The following is a 21,236-nucleotide window of genomic DNA, read 5'->3' as shown; positions in this document are numbered from 1 at the left end:
TGGCCACTTTGAGACTCTCCTATTAAAATAAGATGATTTTTTTTTAAATACTCCTAGGTCAAAATTTTTTTAGAGGGAGCTGTCATCTGCCAGCCTGCTGCTACGGGTACCCCCGAAAAACAAAAACCTCTCAAAAGGCTGGGCAGTTTTCTTTTTAAATGTTGAGGTTGGGTCACTTTGAGTCTCCTTCGTTTGTATTTTTTCCCTTGTGCTTTTTAGCACTCGCATTCTGTTGCAGTACACAATACAGCGACATCGAGTGGTCAAATAATACACACTGTCCCTTTAAGTGGATTGCAGTGTTTAAAGCACAAGTTGGCCGTTTTCCTCGTACATTGTGTCTTGGTAACTAAAAAGCAGTTGTTGGTTTTATGAAATACTGCGTAATGGTTTTACACTATAAATTTATAATCAACATCACACTTTTGATCTAGTATGAGAAAACTAATAAATACAAATTGATTGGATACGTGAGGATACAATTTATTTGGGCATATTTCATGAGGTAATGAAAAAACACACAGTCTACAACTTGATCGCTTTGCTCATCCAACATATTAAAATGGTTCATTCATATGTATTAAATTGAGTTGTCTTTATTGTCCTCCGTATTCCTTGTATTGGCATGCTACAAGGGCACGACTTTGCAAGTTGAACAGGACAAGAAGGCCAAAGTCAATTTGTCCAGCACAGGCAAGACGTGATAAAGGAGCAAAATAGTTTACAAAGTCTTCAGTTGCTGCAATCCACGTGATTTATGACAGTATCAACAGTTGCCTTTGTGGTTGAAGAACCAAGTTATGGATTCCACAGGCTTCTTACAAGACAAATAACTGAAGATTCATGAAGATCATCTCACATTGTTAAATGCTCCTTCAGACTTCTAAGATATATGACACTGAGGACCAGCAGGAACACAGTGAAAAGGAACAATAATACTATTAGATTTAAAGTCAAATATTTTCTCTAGAGGAAAGATATTGACAAGCAAATTAGCCCAATTGTCATCAATTTGATTAACAGTCACCCTTAGAAGGGCTGTGATCATGAAAATGGCACTTTAAAGAAAACTGTGACATTTTGGGAGAATATAAGTTGTTTTATAAGGACAATCAAAAGCAGATACGCATACATAAGCGTGTGAGAAAACGTGGGATTGAGAAGATTTTGATAAGAAATTTTCATAAACATTTTTGTTTTGCTATTTGAGGACTTGGGAAGGTTAACCAAACCAAACATTCGAGCACATCACCATTACTTTTGATTGTAGGAAATGATGAAAATTATATCCTTAATTTACAAGTACAATGAAGTTATTTCAACATTTTTTATTAAACAATTGAATATTTTTTAACAATTTTTTTAATCCTTCAAGAATTACAACTATTCTTTCCTAAGGATGTTTTGGATAGTATCTAAAATACTACATTTGTAAACTGCGAGAAAAAATACACAACTTCATTCTTGAAGAGCAATAATCCCTTTTCAGTGTCAAGATGAGGCTCCTCAGTGCTACAAGACGTCTACTTGGAGAGCAGAATAAATAAAGAGCCGAAACACATAAAGTAGAAATAGAAGTAGACAAAGATAGAGAATGGCATCACAAACAAAGAAGCCAGGCTTTTTGCAGGGCACATTCATGCCAAAAAGTTCAAAGTCCACGGAAAGAAAGGAGGAAATCCCTCCTTTCCCATTTAGACGCGCAGGATCTCAAGACAGTTGTTGTAGCAGATGGCGATCCAGTCGGGCTGCGTGGAGGCCCACTGCACGTTGTTAATCTCCCCTTCGGCCGTGTATGCCAGGATCGGGTCTTCGATGGCGCGCGGCATTTGCTGGATGTCCCAGATCAGAGCCTGGTGGTCGTCGGCTACCGCAAGAAGAAGAAGCAAAGAGAAAGGTAGAAGACGGCGTGTTTTTTTGAATGTAAGTATGCGCTAATGCAGTGTTGGGAGTAGTGATACAAAGTACCGTGTTCCTGGAACGCAATTACTTTTCTCGGTAACGAGTATTGTAACGTGTTAATAACAGTTCGTAACTCAGACGACGTTGCAACTTGGTTAGCTAATTTCAACAACATCTAATGGTAATCTGTTCCCCCCTAGCTCAGGACGGATTAATGAACCCTTAGTCCGCCAGAATCAGACCGCTATACTCAAATCCTTGAAGTACAACTCAATACAGTTATGCCAGCACAGTCTCAAGTACAAGAATGTACCTCTACTGTCTCCCGATCTTATATACCAGCATCTAAGCTGAATATAGAACTATGAAATACTGAAATCAGGGGGTCAGCTTAAATGCAAAATTTTGGTTGCGTGTCACCAGTAGAGAATGGTAGGCAGTGCGTGGGGGAGGTGGCGTGGCTTTATACAGCAGGAACTACTTTGAAGAGAAGTAACTCGTAACTGTAACAAGTTACTTTTTTTTAAAGTAACATGCCCGACACTGGTCATAAGACTTGCTGAATATGGGTTGGGTTTTGTTTTATTATTGTGTCCCCAAAAATGATCACATTATCAATTATAATAAGTCTCACGCACTTCATCTCATCCCACCTCTCTTTCCTAATCTTTCCCTTTTCCTACCTATCTCTTTCTGTCCATCTACCCCCTACAGTCTTTCTCCTTACACTTTCTCTTCACCCAACTCTTTCACTTTTTGTCTTTGTATCTTTCTTTCTCTTACATATCCTGTCTCTATCTTTCTCCCTCCTTCTGTCTTTTTTCTTTTCTCTGTCTTTTGTTGTCCCCTTTTGTCTTTGATTTTCTCCTTTATTTAAGTTGGGCGTACACCTGCCGCCAACCGTGTGGGAAGTTCTGCGTTGACGTCTTTGGCTGCGGAACACCAACAGCGGCATGCACCCACACATTTAAAGCTGAATTCAGCTGCGCTGTTTTCAGCTCCTCCTCAGGTTCTTTTTACCTTGTGTGTTTTCAGATCATATGACCATTCAAAATAGTGCCTACCATAGGACGAACGCATATTAACCACTGCGCATAAAAAAAACGCGAATGAAGGCTGTGTTGTGTAAAAGGTAAGCCCTGTATTTCTAGATGACAGTACCAGGGTAACCATACGGTGCAAAACAGCGCCAGATTGCAACACATATGCGAGAAATCGTCTTTTTGTGTTGTCTTTCTTGGTTGCCGCAGCAATCTGACAATGACTCTAATGATACAGAAAGAGAAGTGTATTGTTTTTGACAGATAACTACCACAAATGCCGATTGGCAGGGCTTGCGCTACGTTACTTTTTCTCTCCCATTATGTCTGTCTCTTCCTGTCTTTCACTTTTAGTCTTTTTCTCAGTCCATCTCACTCCTTCCAGTTTTGCCTCTCCTTTCTGTTTTTGTCTCCCACCCTCTGCCTTTCTCTCAATTTCGCTATTATCTGAGTCTCTGTCTGTCTAGCCAATCTGCCTTATGAGTTTCTTTTCTCCCATTTTTTCAACTGTATATCTGAGTCTCTCTCTACGTCTTTCGATCTCCCTCTCTGAAAATGTTTGATGAATTCTCCTCTGGACTTTATCAGTGTTGCTGTGTTCGTACGCAGACTGTTAACGAGACAACTATGTGACATGCAAAGATATTGTTTTACCAAGGAATGGTAGACAAACACGTGTAGGTGTGTGATTTACCTGCGGTGCAGATGTGGCAAGAGGAGTGTGGCGCCCAGGCAATGCCGTTGACGCAGGCACGGTGGTTATTGAGACGAGCCACGGGAGTGCATGGCACACGCACATCTAGGATTACAACCTTTTGCACACAAACACACAAAACACAATGAAATTCATGATTTTAGATGGAAGCTAAAAGCTAAAAAAAACTGTTGTTTCAGAACTTAATGATAATGTATTTAAAACAACATAATATACAACTTTGTCTCTCAGTCCTAGACTGAAATTTAAGATTCAAAAACTGCTCAAGTGTTTAAATCTTGTCTTTGAAGAACTGAAAAATATTCTTAAGTCTAAAAGAAACATAATACAATTTTTTTTAAACTTTGATCAAGTTAAGAGTGAATGACCTTTGTGAGGATTAGTGGATTGTAAAATGGATGAAAGGTTGAACAATTTTAAGTACTCGGTCTTCAAAAAACTCAAAAGAGTAGTCAACATCGGCATTGACCATTATTTGGTTTGTTTAACAGGACGTGTCTCATTTTGCCATGAGACGAAGTGCCTGTCTTGACATTTAATGTTTTGAGAAGTTAGCACTGAAGTAGCGCAGGTCTCAGGTAAGGACCTATGTGGGCTTGCTTTAGAAAAAGCTCATAAGTCATTCTGCGCCAAAAATGTACTAACCGAAAGACAAAAAAAAAATTTGCTTTGTTGCGTTTCAACCCTGCAGTCTCAAAATACAAGACATTCCCACATCCCTAGAAATAAATATAGATGTTTATAAGACTGACCTCCATGCCATCCATGGCCATAGTGGCCAGGTAATTGGGGTCCTGCTTGTTCCAGCAGAGGCGCAGCAGCGGGTGGTGCTGGGGGTCTTCGTAGATGATGGTGCTGTGCTCCAAGTGCCGCAGGTCAAACATGCGCACCGAGCCATCGGCACCCACTGATGCAAACATGTCACGACCGCCACCAGCCCTGCTGAACGCGATATCATAGACCTGCAACCATGAAAATCACGTGATCACACTACGCATGGCCAAAATAATACTGCAAATTTTACTTTCCTCCAAACGTTTGCAAAATACAGGACGCTATTTGAGGCAATGTGGGGCAAAGTTGACTAGTTGCGGTTGTCGCCATCCAACTTTTTGCTGTGTTCTGTTTAATGCTAAGGAAAATAACTTGAAAATAATATGGCTTGAGTCTGGTTAATACTGTATATTAAACTTGCTAATCACTAACAAAAATAATGTAAAATATATTGTTTCATCACAAGAGGGGGTGAAAAAGGAGAGTCTCACAACCCTGACGCTGAGACAAGAACTGCACACAATCTTTTTTAGTTACAATGTACCTACTACATGTCTGTCTTTGAACTACGTTGGGGCATGCATCAACATTACACCACTACACCCGAATGGAGCTTGTAGACATCAGCGACCGCCATCGATACAAGATTCCGACATTTTAGCGGGATAATTGGGTGCTCTGTGGATTGTTATCGGGTTCAGGAAGAAATTGAGGTAGCGGATCGAGAGGAAGCAAAAGCTAGGCCACAGGTCCGGCCTGTTCCAGGGACTACTTAACAACTCACACCAGTCAACCCTGCCAAGACTGTATCTCACTATTGGCTTTTAAACGAATTAACTAGAGCTACAACTCGTGGGAGACTGCAGCACTTGTGACTGGTATTTTAATCATCACAGAGACATAGCTCAACTCAATGATCATTGATGCTAGCATGCAGCTAGGCGACCACTCAGCTCCTTGCACTGAAAGGAGAAGCCTTCCGATTTGATTGAACTTCAGTAAAATGACAATAAAGACCACTCATCCATTCACTCAAAAAGGCAACCCAGAGTCTAATTGATTCAATGCCCAGCCAAGTTTCCACCAACCTCTTTGTCATGAGCAATGAGCTGAGTCTTGACATGTCCAGACACCAAGTTGACACGGCCTAGAACCTGACCTGTCTCCAGTCCCCAGATGGTGCAGGTGGTGTCTATGCTGGATGTCCCTGTATAGGAGACTCTTTGTTAAAATCCATCAATCCACTCAGGGTTGATAATATGTAAAATACATCTCATTGCTACAAGATAACACATTAGTTTTTTTCCTCCTCACCCAGCAGGTTAGGGTCCACCTCGTTCCAATCAAAGGATGTGAGTGGTGCACAAAAGTCTGAGTTCTTGTTGTTATTCAGCAAACATTCAAGACGTGTTTCTGTGTCACTGACCTGTAATGTGGAAAACATTTTAATACTTCTTACTTATTGAAAAGCTTCAATTGTTGAAAAAAAAAGGCGTGGACAACATACAATTGATTTTCTACTCTAATCTTTCACACTGAGCATCTACCTTTGCATATGTAAAAATACTTAACAGCCATTGCAAAAAAATAAGAAATATGACCAAAAATAATTACTTTTTTGACTAGGTTACAAAGTATCATTTTCTGTATAGGAATCACTTTCTTTTCTTAATATCAATGCTACATAATACAAACAGACAAAGAATTGGTCGACGCACCCTCCAGATACGCAGGTAGTCCCCGCTGGTTGCCAGCAGGTCTGGGTACACCCCTTTAGTGTCCGGGATCCACATGATCTTGGTGGTTGGATAGGGGTGGTCAAAAGTGTTCCTGCACACAAACTCTGAACTCTCCTCTTCTAGACCAACCAGCTGGACCTGATGAACAAAACGCATATCGTTTATCATATTCTGTCACATTTTTGATTAAAAACGAGAAAAATTGATACTGCAACTATAAATACATTAGTTGGTACTCTTCTTCATTTTAAACTGTAATAAATATTTACCCAACATTCTTGTGCAACAAAAAAATGCTCAAGTATAATTTCCACTTAGATTTATTCAACTAACTTTAAACTAACCCTTTAAACGTACTAACTTATTAGAAGATGACTGTTAACTCACTTAAAAACCATCACTTATTTCTCTCCAAACAAACCCTTGGACAGACTTGTCGGTCTAATTTAACGAGTGTGTTTCAACAAAAATTATACTTTTGTTTTTTGGATCCTCCAAGATATCTGTAGGAGGCTTACCTAAATCGTGATGATGTATCTTACAATCTCTATTACAAGTACTAAGCAAGTTATGTCACAATCACAATCTAGGGGTTGGGGGGGGGGGGTAGTTCAAAATTGCTCCTTTATGTAATTTTAAAACGTGATAAAATATTTGAACAGAGGTGTCAGGTTGGGTAGTACTTGATAAGGTCAGCAATCTAGTGTAGTTACCAATATCCCTGTTGTAGCATTTGCATCTAAAATGTTTAAAAACATCAATTTGTCAACACACATAGCAATCACTAACTTATTGACGTCGCTCTATGTACTGTGTACACATAGAAGAATCTAAGGATGGAATCCAAGTAGCACAATTATAAGAGCATACTTAGATATAATATACAATATATATTTTTATACAACTAGTTTGGGCACAACAGTCAGAACCACACAAGAGGCTGTAGCTGGCATTCTCAGCACAATTAATAGTGCAAGTAGAGTTATAATGCAGTAGAACACGCTTTGCATCTATTCAAATTGAACTATGGGAGATCATTAACAATCACCTTTCAAAATAACTTCAAGTATTCATCCATCTGAATACAGATGTCTTGTTTTATAACTTTCGATTGTCCGCAAGAAAGAGTAGAACTATTCTAATTGGAACAATAAGATAAGGTACGCATTCCGATTTACTAATTTGAGGCTGCAGCTTTAACACGGACGTTATCAACACTATATTTATGAGTGCAAAATTAAGAATTATTCTTGCGGGGCGCTCCTCCTTGATCTGCTACCTTATCGTGGTGGAGGAGTTTGTGTGTCCCAATGATCCTAGGAGCTATGTTGTCGGGGGCTTTAAGCCCCTGGTAGGGTCACCCATGGCAAACAGGTCCTAGGTGAGTGGCCAGACAAAACGCAGATCAGAAGACCCCTAATGATGAGAGAAAACTTTGGTCCTCGATTTCCCTCGCCCGGACGCGGGTTACCGGGGCCCCCTTCTGGAGCCAGGCCTGGAGGTGGGGTCCGCTGGCGAGCGCCTGGTGGCCGGACCCTTACCCACGGGGGCCGGCCGGGCACAGCCCGAAGGGACGACGTGGGACCCTCTTCCCATGGGCTCACCACCTGTAGGAGGGGCCAAAGGGGTCGGGTGCGCAGAGAGCTGGGTAGCAGCCAAGGGAGGGGTCCTTGGCGCGACGATCCCCGGCTACAGAAACTGGCTTTTGGGACATGGAACGTTACCTCTCTGGCAGGGAAGGAGCCCGAGTTGGTGCGTGAGGTTGAGAAATTCCGACTAGATATAGTCGGACTCACCTCTACGCACGGCTTGGGCTCTGGTACCAGTCCTCTCGAGAGGGGTTGGACTCTCTTCCACTCTGGAGTTGCCCGTGGTGAGAGGCGCAGAGCCGGTGTGGGCATATTAATTGCTCCACGGCTCGGCGCCTGTACGTTGGGGTTCACCCCGGTAGACGAGAGGGTAGCCTCCCTCCGCCTTCGGGTGGGGGGACGGGTCCTGACTGTTGTTTGTGCTTATGCACCAAATAGCAGTTCGGAGTACCCAACCTTCTTGGGGTCCTTAGAGGGTGTGCTTGAGAGCGCGCCCCCTGGGGACTCCCTCGTACTGCTGGGAGACTTCAACGCTCACGTGGGCAATGACAGTGAGACCTGGAAGGGCGTGATTGGGAAGAACGGCCCCCCTGACCTGAACCCGAGTGGTGTTTCGTTATTGGACTTCTGTGCTCGTCATGGTCTGTCCATAATGAACACCATTTTCAGACATAAGGGTGTCCATATGTGCACTTGGCACCAGGACACCCTAGGCCGTAGTTCGATGATCGACTTTGTCATCGTTTCGTCGGACCTGCGGCCGCATGTTCTGGACACTCGGGTGAAGAGAGGGGCGGAGCTGTCAACTGATCACCACCTGGTGGTGAGTTGGCTTCGATGGTGGGGGAAGATGCCGGCCCGACCCGGCAGACCCAAGCGTGTTGTGAGGGTCTGTTGGGAACGGCTGGCAGAATCTCCTGTCAGAAGAAGTTTCAATTCACACCTCCGGCAGAACTTCGCCCATGTCCCGAGGGAGGCGGGGGACATTGAGTCCGAGTGGACCATGTTCCGCGCCTCCATTGTCGAGGCGGCTGATCGGAGCTGTGGCCGCAAGGTAGTCGGTGCCTGCCGCGGTGGCAACCCTCAGACCCGTTGGTGGTCACCGGCGGTGAGGGATGCCGTCAAGCTGAAGAAGGAGTCTTATCGGGCCTTCCTGGCCTGTGGGACTCTGGAAGCAGCTGGCAGGTATCGGCTGGCCAAGCGGAATGCGGCTTTGGCGGTTGCCGAGGCAAAAACTCGGGCATGGGAGGAGTTTGGCGAGGCCATGGAAGCCGACTTCCGAACGGCTTCGAGGAAATTCTGGTCCACCATCCGACGTCTTAGGGGGAGGAAGCGGTGTGCCATCGACACTGTGTATAGTGCCGATGGGGCGCTGCTGACCTCGACCCGGGACGTTGTGAATCGGTGGGCGGAGTACTTCGAAGACCTCCTCAATTCCACCGGCACGTCTTCCTCTGGGGAAGCAGAGCCTGAGGACTCTGGGTTGGGCTCTCGTATCACTGGGGTTGAAGTCACCGAGGTTGTCAAAAAACTCCTCGGTGGCAGGGCCCCGGGGGTCGATGAGATCCGCCCAGACTTCATTAAGGCTCTGGATGTTGTGGGCGTGTCATGGTTGACGCGCCTCTGCAACATCGCGTGGACATCGGGGACAGTGCCTCTGGACTGGCAGACTGGGGTGGTGGTTCCCGTCTTTAAGAAGGGGGACCGGAGAGTGTGTTCCAACTACAGGGGAATCACACTTCTCAGCCTCCCTGGTAAGGTCTATTCAGGGGTACTGGAGAGGAGGGTCCGCCAGGAAGTCGAATCTCGGATTCAGGAGGAACAGTGTGGTTTTCGTCCTGGCCGTGGAACACTGGACCAGCTCTATACACTCTTCAGGGTCTTTGAGGGTGCATGGGAATTTGCCTGTCCGGTCTACATGTGTTTTGTGGACTTGGAGAAGGCATTCGACCGTGTTCCTCGGGAGGCCCTGTGGGGGGTGCTTCGGGAGTATGGGGTACCGCACAGTCTTATCCGGGCTGTGCGGTCCCTGTATGCCCGGTGCCAGAGTCTGGTCCGCATTGCCGGCAATAAGTCGGATTCGTTCCCGGTGAGGGTTGGGCTCCGCCAGGGCTGCCCTTTGTCACCGATTCTGTTCATAACTTTTATGGACAGAATTTCTAGGCGCAGCCTTGGCGGGGATGGAGTCCGGTTTGGGGGCCTCAGCATTGCGTCACTGCTTTTTGCAGATGACGTGGTGCTGTTGGCTTCCTCAGCCCGTGATCTTCAGCTCTCGCTGGAGCGATTCGCAACCGAGTGTGAAGCGGCCGGGATGGGGATCAGCACCTCCAAGTCCGAGGCCATGGTTCTCAGTCGGAAAAGGGTGGTATGCTCCCTCCGTGTCGGGGAGGAGGTCTTGCCCCAAGTGGAGGAGTTCAAGTATCTTGGGGTCTTGTTCACGAGTGAGGGTAGGATGGAACGGGAGATCGACAGACGGGTCGGTGCAGCGTCTGCCGTCATTCGGACCCTGTACCGGTCTGTCGTGGTGAAGAGGGAGCTGAGCCGAAAGGCAAAGCTCTCGATCTACCAGTCCATCTACGTTCCTACCCTCACCTATGGTCATGAACTTTGGGTCATGACCGAAAGAACTCGATCCCGGATACAAGCGGCCGAAATGAGTTTCCTCCGCAGGGTGGCTGGGTTCTCCCTTAGAGATAGGGTGAGAAGCTCAGTCATCCGGGAGGGACTGGGAGTAGAGCCACTGCTCCTCCGCGTTGAGAGGAGCCAGTTGAGGTGGCTCGGGCATCTAATAAGGATGCCTCCTGGACGCCTCCCTCGGGAGGTGTTCCGGGCATGTCCCACCGGCAGGAGGCCCCGGGGGCGGCCCAGGACACGTTGGAGAGACTATGTCTCTCGGCTGGCTTGGGAACGCCTCGGGGTCCCGTCGGATGAGCTGGAGGAAGTGGCTGGGGATAGGGACGTCTGGGCTTCCCTTTTAACGCTGCTGCCTCCGCGACCCGACCTCGGATAAGCGGAAGACAATGGATGGATGGATGGATGGATCTTGCGGGGCGAACATTAAAGTAACGCTAGGTGGCGAGATAACGGCCACTGCATTATACTCGCGGTAAACGGTCAATTCGGACAAAAAAACGAAAACCAAAGCCACACAAAAAATATTTTTTGAAATAAAAGATTTGATTTGAATTGACGATGTGAAACAATGTTGTCATTTCTAACAGTGCTCTGCTGCAAAAAAAATTGCTAGCATTAGCATTAGCGTCAATTGCGTTACTCTCTGTAGTCCGGGTTTTATTCAACGGCCCCAATGCAAAATAATTCACAGCATGCATCACCTTGTTATTGTATTCTTCTACAAAGCTCCCGAGAGCCAGGCGAAAACGTTTGTCCGGGCGTACGCTCCAGTTCATAGCGTAGACCGTCCATGGCGCCTCGTATTTGTAGATTTCTTTTCTTTTGCCGTGCAGCGACATCCTAGCCGAGCGGAGCTAACACCCTCGCGTTAGCTAACCGCGAGTAGTCTCCCTTAAGGTAAGCGATCGCGCCCACTTTTTCACCCGGTGAGAATGATAAAAAATAAATAACAGCAGTGGTCACCGTTACGTCGCAAAACAATAATATGATGCTATACTACAACCACTTTTGTCAACAAAGAGCGTCAGCCATTTCTGGTTAGGAAGAATAAAGCGCTGTCAGAATAGCAGACGACTTCCGGTTAACGATTTTGAACATCACAAGTATGTTAAAGGAATCGACATTTATTTTCTACAAAACAATAACTTCGAATCCATTTTTTACACACTCTAATTTAAATGGTTTCTCACACTGACTTTTGTTGCTCCCATTAGTATTTTAGTGTTTTATTCTGACATTTTCCTCGATATGGAGAAGGGATGCGGGGATCTCGAACGTGGTACCCGCGGGCACCAGATGTGCCCAAGGACCTGTTCTAAAAATAGCTCAACAGTACTGGGTCATTGTGATTTTATAGTAAAATGATTTTTGTAGTGGTTGGCTGAGTCTATTTAACCCTAATTCCAATACTTACCCTGGTAATAACATGGTAAAACATAGTAAAAACATAATAATCACCTGATAAGTTAGAAATGCATTTAAAACTGGGTGCCCTTTGCACTAATTAGTAACCAAACGTAGCTCTCAGCTTGAAAAGGTTGGATACCCCCACTAAAGGGCAATAAAGACTCCTTTCCAGCCTGTGTCATCACCGGTGTCAATTACTTTGTATACTGTTTATTTGGTAAAAAAAAAAACATGTTTACAGAAGTTATCTTTGTTTTTATTCCAAATAGTCTGTGTTGCTGTGAGTAAATAGGTACCGAGTTTCGTTTGTAATGTTGATTGTTGCCTTATAAGGGGAATTGCATTTAAATAGCGTATTTTGTGGTATGCCCAATATCTAAAAAATACTAGAATTGCACTAATATAAACTGCTGTTTTCAAAGACTTTCCTAAACTCTCGCGTTAACATTGCAAGTCTCGCCGCATGAGTTTACTTTGAGGTTAAATCCGTGTCAAGCTTCCCCCGGCGCAGACGTTGTAGTAAATTTGGTGTATTTTGTTATTTTTTTAAGACCATATCACACGACGCAATCCAAACGGTAAGGTTGTGCTGATGTTTCTAGGGTCGTTTTACTTTATTTCAATCTGTCACGATGTAATTTCTTATATTTTAGCCCGTTCGAATGTTAGCCTGATAGCATGCTACAGGCAAAACCGGCTAATCAGAAAGTGATCAGGGGTTGGACTGGGGGGGCTGCCCGTGAGATTAAAATTGGTACAGAAGAATTTCATTAGTGTTATTATTCCTAGTGGAATTTGTTTGTCCAATATGTTGTTGCAGAGGTGCTTACGAATCAGCTACAGAACTTCTTGTCGACACAATTAGCATGTTTCCAGAAGCAGTTACTTGTCTTTAAATGTAGGTGTCGATTGTTTTCATTTGATTGGAAATCACTTTCGGGCAAACATCATAACATATAATCCGCGCTTTGTATACTTGGTTGCCTCGCAAAGACTGTCAACAGACTATCGGAATCCTACGAGGTTCTCTCGAAACCTGTAATCAGCTTGCATACCTCTTAACCTTGGGCAATTGGTCCCCTTATTAATGATCGCAAACCCCCTTAATAAGCGAGATTAAACGTTACAAGCACAACGTTGCACCTATTTACTCACAGCAAGATAGTCTAGAATAAACAATGTATATTGTGTAAACAAGTTTATGTACCAAATAAACAACACACTTATCTCAGCACCTTTTTATTTATTTACCCACTTGCTATAAATTTAGTGTTGCTTGTTATATGTAGCAGTGCAGAATTGTGCAGAATTCATCTGTTCTACGGATGCATTTACTCCCAAACTTAAACTGTCACTATTTAGTTTACTTTGCAACAAAAATGTCAGTGTATCAGTTTCCATTGTCTTCTGATGGCGTTGTCGTCTGCTGCCAGTGACCGAGACAATCCGGATTAGAGCCAAAACCGGCAAGGCGAGATCGGTCTAACAGAATTTGTTACCGCCTACACAAAATGATCGAAAACATATATATTGACAAGTTTGGTCTTGTTAAAAATTAACGCATAGTCTGCAACATAAGTTTTTCTTATGATTGATTAGCACAGTAGTTGAAGATTACAGTACTGTACATCTCTTTTCCTTCTCGTATGTACTGTTCAAGGCACAACTATGCAACATTTGCATTTGTTCCTGTGGGGGCCCCTGCTTCTCCTACTCCTGGCATTCCCTTTTTCCAAGGGACGCTACAACGATGACTTCGACGATGGTGAGGACCTTGCAGACTTCGACGACAATGACTTTGCTGAGTTTGAGGATATGAGCGAAGACGAAGCATCTGAGTCGGGCACAGTTTCGCCTCCTGCTCGAGGTGCCCCTTCCTTGCAGCCTGATGAAGATGAAGATGAGGATGAAGAGGAAGCCACAGTGGAACTTGAGGATGGTCAAGACGGTTTTGATGATTCGGACGGACAGGTGAGTTAATGTGTGAAGTAGTAATGCATAGTGAGGTTAGGCAAATGTTGAAAAAGTATTGTGCACTTGTCTGTCAAGGAGAGTCGTGTTTTTTTAGCGCTACGACAGGGGTCTCCACCCTTTTTCAAGTCGAGAGATACTTTTTGTTACTTAGTAGCAAGTAGTGTCTGTTTGTGTGTGTCTGTCTGTCATGGCTCTCACAGTTCAAAACTTCGTCTCTGTGTTAAACTTGTTCTCCACCCCTGATCTAGTGGGTCTTTTAAGTAGAGTAGTGTAATGTCCGTATTGTATTGCACCAGTTGTTACAGTGGGGCTTGCAAGTGTGTAGTGTGAGAAAGTAGTGTCGAGAGATCGTGAGTTCCGTTTTTTTTTAAAATAGTATAGTGTATTTAGGCAGCGCTCTTATGATGTGTTTTGTGCATGGAAAAGCATAGCGTGTGCAGGACTAAATCTGGGTATGTTGGGGGGGAAGTATTGTTGGGCTCTATTGGGAATGTCTTTGTTTTGTGTGTTCTTTTTTGTAGTTTCTTTTTAAGTGCTTGTGGTGGTCACATAATAAATTCATATGCGTGATTTCTTAAACTTTTACATATGTTTTGGAAATTCTATGTAATCCAATTATATTTGATTTATTTCTCAGGATCAGGATATATACAGTAAATATGACCAGGAAGAATTTGAGAATATTGGCGACATGGAGAAGACTGGCCACCCCATGAAAGACCCCCTCATAATCCACACGGTAAAGCTCTTTTAACCCTCCGAACCTTTTCTCAGATTATTACCATCCCTGATCTTTCTTTTGTCTACCCGGTCTTTTAATTAAATACTCCCTGGATATTCAAAACCAGGTCAAAGCCCATTTATATTTTAACACTTGTTTAACGTCTGGCCAGTTAAGGCTGTAGAGGTATCTCATAGCAGCGTATGTGAAGCAAACTTGTGGCGGCAACTATTTTGACTACTAAACATTAAAATATGTTCAGTACGCTTTGGATACGTCTATTTATTAGAATATTTCTAATTCCAGACTTAAAAGAGCACAATGAGACAAAAAATGACAAGTTAAATAGTCAAAGACAATGCTGTTCTTCTTATCCAAATACATCTTATGGCGCAAAATTGTCATCATGATCCACGATGCATGTTTAAATTTTGATGCCACAGCTAAGTAAGAAATTGTTGACGGTTTCTTTGGTTTAGGTCCCAGCCCATCTTCAGAACAGCTGGGAGAGTTACTACATGGAGATCCTGATGGTCACAGGACTTCTAGCCTACATTATGAACTACATTATTGGAAAGAACAAAAACAACCGCCTAGCTCAGTCATGGTTCAACTCTCACAGAGAGCTGCTAGAAAGCAACTTTGCTCTTGTGGGTGAGTTGCCCGTATGCAGTCAGAATTGTTTTCTTTTTTGATTTTTGATGTTCAAGTAATAAAATTACAAACTACCGTTTTTGCACCCTCAGGTGACGATGGCACCAGCAAAGAAGCAGTAAGCACGGGGAAGCTCAATCAAGAAAATGAACACATCTACAACTTGTGGTGCTCTGGACGTGTCTGCTGTGAGGGCATGCTCATACAGCTCAAGGTCAAGGGGCTTCTCAATATGATTGTCTTGTAGGCATGTTCTGTTTTTACAACATGTGGGTTGCGCACCCGTCAAACGTTATTTTGTACTAGACGTCATTCTCAGCTTTGTCTTAAAGTATGTCTTTTAAGACGTTTGATGAAGGTTTATATTTAAATCAACAGTCTTTGAAGCCACATACTGTGAAACGATGATTGATTAATTTATAAGTATTACACAGCAAATGTGCTGTTGTCCATGAGGAAATTCATGTGCAGTATATGGGGTATGATGACGAATCTTCCAGTCGTAGGAACCAATTTAGTAATCAAAGCTTTATTTATTTTCTGTGTGCTTAAATCTTGTGTTTGATATTCTAGAAAAGGTACTTCCCAAAAAAGTGTCATTAAATAAATAAAAAAAACGAAGTTTTGCATTATGCTCGTCTATGTAAATTTGTAAGGTGTAATTCATGCCTAGAGGCTATTTTGAGAAATGTTGTTAGAGGCAGAGAATGTTTAGTTATTTTGAGACCCAGATAATGTTTCCCAGAGACCGATGAGCTCCGATTGTAATTTTATCACCAGCTAGCAAACTCACTGTTTGTATTGCTAGCTGGCAAATTGCTGTTTATTGCAAAATAACTGGTTACTTGCTTCTTAGTATTATTTACTCAACACTTACAATTTCAACCTCCAAGTTGCTGGAAAATAACCTAAAGACCCGAAATATAAGTGTTGAAAAATGTTGACTTAGAGTCTAACACACACTGTATAGTATGTCACAAAAGTGAGCACACTTCTCACATTTGCAGAGATGTCATTATGTTTAATTGAACAACACTAAAGAAACATTTCTTTGACACAATGAAAGGTAGTCTGTATAAATCAAGGGTGTCAAACTCGGAAAAAGAGAGAGTGGGACAAGGAACGCGAGAGAAAAAATAGAACGTGAGAAACGAGATAAAAAGAGAAATAGTGAGAGAGGGGGAAAGAAAGAAATCCAAAGAGAAATTGAAAGCAATAAGGGTAGAAAGAGAGAAGGAGAAAACAGAGTGAGAAATTAAGAAAAGGAAAAAAGGATAAGAGTAAAAGAAGGTAAAAAGACACAGAAAGACAAAGAGGAACAAAAAAGAAAAAAAGAGACCGAGAGTGAAAGAGAGAGCGATAGAGAGTGAGAGGAAAAGGAAGGAAGAGAGGGAGGGAGAAAGAAATACAACTACAGCGTCTTTGTGAGAGGCACTTGGCTTTGGCAACATCAAGTGGACATATTTTAACCTGCAGCTCGTTTTTCTCTTGCGCTTCCCTCAGCGTTGTCTCGCGTGCTGGATTTAATCCCTTAGGCCTTATCCGGCCCGCAGGCCGTCTGTTTGACACCCTTGGTGTAAATCTTCTATAAAAGTGTAAATTTATTTTCCCCCTCAAAAAACACAAACTATAGCCATTAGTAGCTAAACCCCTAGAAACAAAACTGAGTAGTTTGTGAAGTGTCAATATTTTGTGTGGCCACCATGATTTTGCAGAACCGCCTTAATCCTCCTAGGCATTGATTTCACAAGAGCCTCACAGCTTGCCACTGGAATGCTCTTCCACTCCTTCATAACATGATGGAGCTGGAGGATGTTTGACATCTTGTGCTTCTCCACCTTCCTTGCGGATGCCTCAAAGATCTATTGGGTTTAAATCTGGAAACACGCTTGGCCAGTTGTTAGCCCCTTAGGAAAAAAAAGCAATATTTTCTTCAGTGTTGTTCCATTAAACATTGTCATGGAATCTCTGCAGAAATGTGAGCGGTGTATTCACTTTTGTGACATACAGTATATCAAGCTCACATTACTCACCTTTGACAAAATGGTCCAGCCTGTGTTGGTGTATGTTCTTGGCTGCAGTCAACACATATCTGCAAAATTGTTTTACACATTGTCAAGAAGGAAAGAAAGTGGGAAATTGAAAACAGTAATTTATAGAAGTCCATTGTCGTCTTCGAGATGGCTTTTTGTTTTAGGTTCCGTTAAAGGTTTTACCCTAATAGTGGCTTTCTGCTCTATTTGTGAAATCAGGGATGGCTGTTTAATAGCACAGTATTTATAGTGTTTTGTGTGTGCTTGCATGCAATTTTGTGGCGGGAAGGGTTACTAATATTTTTGATTTTTGTATTTGTTCATCTTTCATGGTAGTAGAACATAGTGTGCTTTTCTGCTTTCAGTTCCTGAAGAGACAGGACCTGCTTAATGTTCTGGCCAGGATGATGAGGCCGACCTGTGACCAAGTGGTTAGTAAGATCTTGAGATAAAATAAAAACCTTTTTAAACACGACTCGTTGGTTTAGGTGTAAAACTAACTGTTGAAACAAACCAGTTGGCACATTCAACGCCAAACGTGATTTTTTTTTTCCCATTGTTTGTGAATGAATATGTTGTAGTTAGAAAATGTCCCTTGACATCCATGATTAGAAAATGTACGAAAGGCCACTAAAGTAGGCTGAATGATATATTATAAGACTAAAACACTTTGATAAGCTACAAATTTTGAGTTGACATTCTTTTACTGATCCGGCCCGCCTAAGAACAGTAAGTCTGGACCCGGCCCCAGAGCCAAACTGAGTTTCACATCCCTGATATAAACCTTTGATGCCATATGGATATGGTTGTACGACTTTCAATATTTGACATGTATTGCTAGTATCCACTCAACTGTGGTGGTAAAACTCTCATTGGGAAAGATTGATGTTTACCGCTTTGTCAAACGACAAGTGTCTTTGTGTTTTTGTGTTTAGCAAGTTAAAGTGACCCTGAATGACGAGGACATGGACACGTTTGTGTTTGCTGTGGGTACGAAGAAAGCGATGGGCCGCCTCCAGAAGGAGATGCAGGACTTGGTAAGTGACTCTCCCCCAGTAGTTGCGTCCAATTTAGGGGCCGTGTGTATGATCAAATAAATATAGAAACGGTTCATAAACAATGAGTGGAAGTAGGGCTTGTTGTGGTTTCTGTGCAGAGTGAGTTCTGCGGTGACAAGCCAAAGTCTGGAGCCAAGTTCGGCCTTCCAGACTCTTTGGCTATCCTTACAGAGATGGGCGAGGTCACGGATGGTGTGATGGACAACAAGGTGGGGTTTTTATTTTATTTTTAAGATGTTTGTGTGTGGCTGTGTATAAAAATGTATAATCCTTGCTTCTGTTTGGTGTGCTTGTTTTTCACAGATGGTTCACTATATCACTAACCATGCCGACAAGATCGAGTCCATCCATTTTTCGGACCAATTTTCTGGTCCAAAAGTTATGCAAGAGTGAGAATTATTTTTTTCAGATATGGATATTTTTTTTAATAATTATTTATCTTTTTACATTCATATCCTGTGTTGTTTTCTAGGGAGGGTCAGCCCTTAAAACTACCTGAAACAAAGAAGACGTTGTTGTTTACATTTAATGGTCATCATTTATTCATGTTGTTCAACAATCAGAGGCGCCATGCTGTTTTGTGCCACTGAAATCATTTTGTTTTGTGTGTGTCATGTAGTGCCTGGAATGGGCAACACTTCTCCCAAAGACATGGATGCTTTGCTTCCCCTTATGAACATGGTCATCTACAGCATCGATAAAGTCAAGAAACTGCGTCTCAACAGAGAGGTAAACACACATGAAACCGTAACAGAAATGTATATGTAGCATGATTAACAACACTAAATACACACACATATACACATACAACAAATAAATCCCCGCCTAAATGTGACAGCAGCACAAAAATATTTACCCTAACATCTATCAACATCCAAAGTCGGGGTTTTCAAACATCTCAATGGGAATAAATCCATGCCGGTTTCACTAGAGCCAGAGTGACAGTCATCTTCTCCATCTTTGTTTCAGACAGATGTGGTACATCCAAATGCTCAAGGCAATTCACATTTGTTTTTTGTTTATTTGCATTTATCATCGGCACGGCTACTTGGTGGTTAGCGCGCAGGTCTAGGGTTCAATTCCAGCTATCACTGCCTCCCCGTGCCTGCGTGGGTTTCCTCTGGGCACTCTGGTTTCCTCCCACATTCCAAAAACATGTGTGGCAGGTTAATTGGCCAGTCTAAATAGTCCCTAGGTGTGAATGAGCGAGTGAATTTTATGTCTCCGTGTGCCCAGCGGCTGGCTGGTGACCAGTTCAGGGTGTACCCTGCCCTCTGTACGAGGAAAGCTGGGATGGGCTACAGCACCGCCATGAACCTAGTGAGGCTAAGTGGTGCAGATAATAGATGGATGCATTCATCATTGCCTACATTGACTCGCTAACTGTTAGCCCATCAAAGTCAGTCCGACTGAACATGCTATTTCCCGTGGTGGTATTTGGTCAAGCAAAGAATGGGTTTTACTTTTTGCACCACTGTACGCATAGAAAATACAGAAGCATACATGAACAAACACACACAGCACACACCCAATAAATGTAAAGGTACAGGCACCTTAAGGCGTCCTTTGCCCTGCAGGGAAAAATGAAGGCAGACCGCAACCGTGCCCGTGTGGAAGAGAATTTTCTGAAACAGACACATGCTCAGCGCCAGGAGGCCGCACAGACCCGACGTGAGGAGAAGAAGCGGGCAGAGAAGGAGAGAATCATGAATGAGGAAGACCCTGAGAGGCAGCGCCGCCTTGAGGTCCAAACACAACCATACCTTGAGATGTTCTGCTCTTTAGAATAATAAGTCACCGACATTGCGTTATTATTATTTTTTTCAGGAAGCGGCTCAAAGACGAGAACAGAAGAAGATCGAGAAGAAGCAGATGAAGATGAAGCAGATCAAAGTGAAAGCCATGTGAAGTTTGCCATCATTGTCAACAATTGGACAGCACACAACAGTGCATAATCATGTTATTTGCCTTGGTGGTGTTTTAAACTGCACCAGATTTTAAATTTGAAGCATCACTATTGAGCTTTATTGATTTGTAACTATAGCATTAATATAATTTTCAATCCCATTTTAACTTCTTTGAGGTTGTTTTCTCACAGGTTGTTTCTTACGAATTTCTGAGCAAATAATAAAGAAAAGCACTGGACAATGCTTGTTTGTTTCATTGTGGCAGGAAGACACATTTGCTTTAAGTGTTACTGGAAATGCATCTAAACATTATTACTGATAATAATGTCCTAACCTTGGGGTCAACTACAGACCACACTGCCACATAAACACGGTCAGTACATGTATCGCATAAAACAAAATGCATTGAGCAACCTTACCATTCCAATGTCAAAGGGTGTGACAAGTAATATATATTTTTAGAAAAACGTAACTACGCTCATCACCTCTTAATACCAGGAAAATGTTTACAAATTGATTTATCTGCGCACTTTTATTCTCATTAGTCACGCACTTTCCTCAGCTGCTTGCTCCTGTCAACTTTTATCCCGAAATACAGTCAAGGATATTCAAGTAATTCACGATGAAAATTATTATATTTCTAGCTCCATGTTTTAATACCATACGACTAAGTGGCGTGGGGGGAACTAACATTACATTTCAAAACTTAAAAGTCCTACCAACTGTGTTGCTCTAATATAGTAGATGGACACCAGAGGACGCTTGTTCCGAAAACGCGTGTTTTTATTCAATGTGGTAGCACAGTCGCTTGACTCGCAAAAAGTTCCCTGTTCGAGACCGGGTGAAAACATGTTTGCCTGGGGAGCGATGGGAGCCAACAGGTTGTACTTGCCCAAGACATCCTACAGCAAATGGTACCCCTACGACCCTCGTGGCCAACGAATACAAACGAACAAACAACCATAAACAATGTGTAATAATAACCATACCTTGCAAAAAAAAATCCAGCATCCCTGGCCTTCATTATAAAAATACGTTACGAATAATAACTTATTTTTATTGTTGTTGATTATTCCTTCGATTTAAGTA

At 42.9% G+C, this 21,236-nt stretch overlaps 2 protein-coding genes and 1 long non-coding RNA gene across 4 annotated transcripts; 1 reads left to right on the top strand and 2 right to left on the bottom strand.

Moving 5' to 3' along the window:
- Positions 1–462: 462 nt before the first annotated feature.
- On the bottom strand, positions 463–11,480 carry dcaf7 (ddb1 and cul4 associated factor 7). 2 transcript variants are annotated; one of them, XM_088332297.1, is made up of 7 exons: positions 11,095–11,480; positions 6,150–6,308; positions 5,746–5,857; positions 5,520–5,638; positions 4,410–4,619; positions 3,638–3,754; positions 463–1,871 (listed from the first exon to the last, which is right to left on the bottom strand). In XM_088332297.1, exons 1-7 carry the CDS (start codon positions 11,230–11,232, stop codon positions 1,695–1,697), a joined length of 1,032 nt encoding a protein of 343 aa, XP_088188423.1. In that variant the 5' UTR covers positions 11,233–11,480; the 3' UTR covers positions 463–1,694. The 2 variants fall into 2 exon arrangements, with proteins under 2 accessions (XP_088188423.1, XP_088188432.1); XM_088332306.1 differs by having other exon boundaries at positions 463–1,867; positions 3,637–3,754; positions 11,095–11,479.
- A 739-nt stretch (positions 11,481–12,219) lies between these two features.
- Positions 12,220–20,388, top strand: ccdc47 (coiled-coil domain containing 47). Its single transcript, XM_088332276.1, has 13 exons — positions 12,220–12,378; positions 13,461–13,771; positions 14,412–14,513; positions 14,975–15,149; positions 15,242–15,363; positions 17,548–17,613; positions 18,118–18,219; positions 18,339–18,449; positions 18,544–18,629; positions 18,713–18,771; positions 18,860–18,969; positions 19,818–19,985; positions 20,068–20,388. Exons 2-13 carry the CDS (start codon positions 13,469–13,471, stop codon positions 20,146–20,148), a joined length of 1,485 nt encoding a protein of 494 aa, XP_088188402.1. The 5' UTR covers positions 12,220–12,378; positions 13,461–13,468; the 3' UTR covers positions 20,149–20,388.
- On the bottom strand, positions 16,132–21,067 carry LOC148374094 (uncharacterized). The gene is made up of 3 exons (XR_015850075.1): positions 20,867–21,067; positions 17,183–17,241; positions 16,132–17,056 (listed from the first exon to the last, which is right to left on the bottom strand). It is a non-coding gene; the product is annotated as an uncharacterized LOC148374094 (long non-coding RNA).
- Between the last annotated feature and the right edge of the window lie 169 nt (positions 21,068–21,236).

Source organism: Urocampus carinirostris, chromosome 1 (genome assembly GCF_059441175.1).
Source record: "Urocampus carinirostris isolate Australia breed hairy pipefish chromosome 1, RoL_Ucar_1.0, whole genome shotgun sequence".
In the NCBI taxonomy this organism is placed as follows: Eukaryota; Metazoa; Chordata; class Actinopteri; order Syngnathiformes; family Syngnathidae; genus Urocampus; species Urocampus carinirostris.
This window is presented reverse-complemented; position numbering and strand designations above follow the sequence as displayed.

Coding starts and splice junctions, on each gene's coding strand:
- dcaf7 (XM_088332297.1), bottom strand. CDS start 11,232: ATGTCGCTGCACGGCAAAAGAAAAGAAATCTACAAATACGAGGCGCCA. Junction 5,639..5,745: donor GGTGGACCCTAACCTGCTGG/GTGAGGAGGAAA, acceptor TCTCCTATACAG/GGACATCCAGCATAGACACC. Junction 1,872..3,637: donor CTTGCCACATCTGCACCGCA/GGTAAATCACAC, acceptor CTTCTTCTTGCG/GTAGCCGACGACCACCAGGC.
- ccdc47 (XM_088332276.1), top strand. CDS start 13,469: ATGCAACATTTGCATTTGTTCCTGTGGGGGCCCCTGCTTCTCCTACTC. Junction 15,364..17,547: donor GCATGCTCATACAGCTCAAG/GTCAAGGGGCTT, acceptor TTCTGCTTTCAG/TTCCTGAAGAGACAGGACCT. Junction 17,614..18,117: donor GGCCGACCTGTGACCAAGTG/GTTAGTAAGATC, acceptor TTTTGTGTTTAG/CAAGTTAAAGTGACCCTGAA.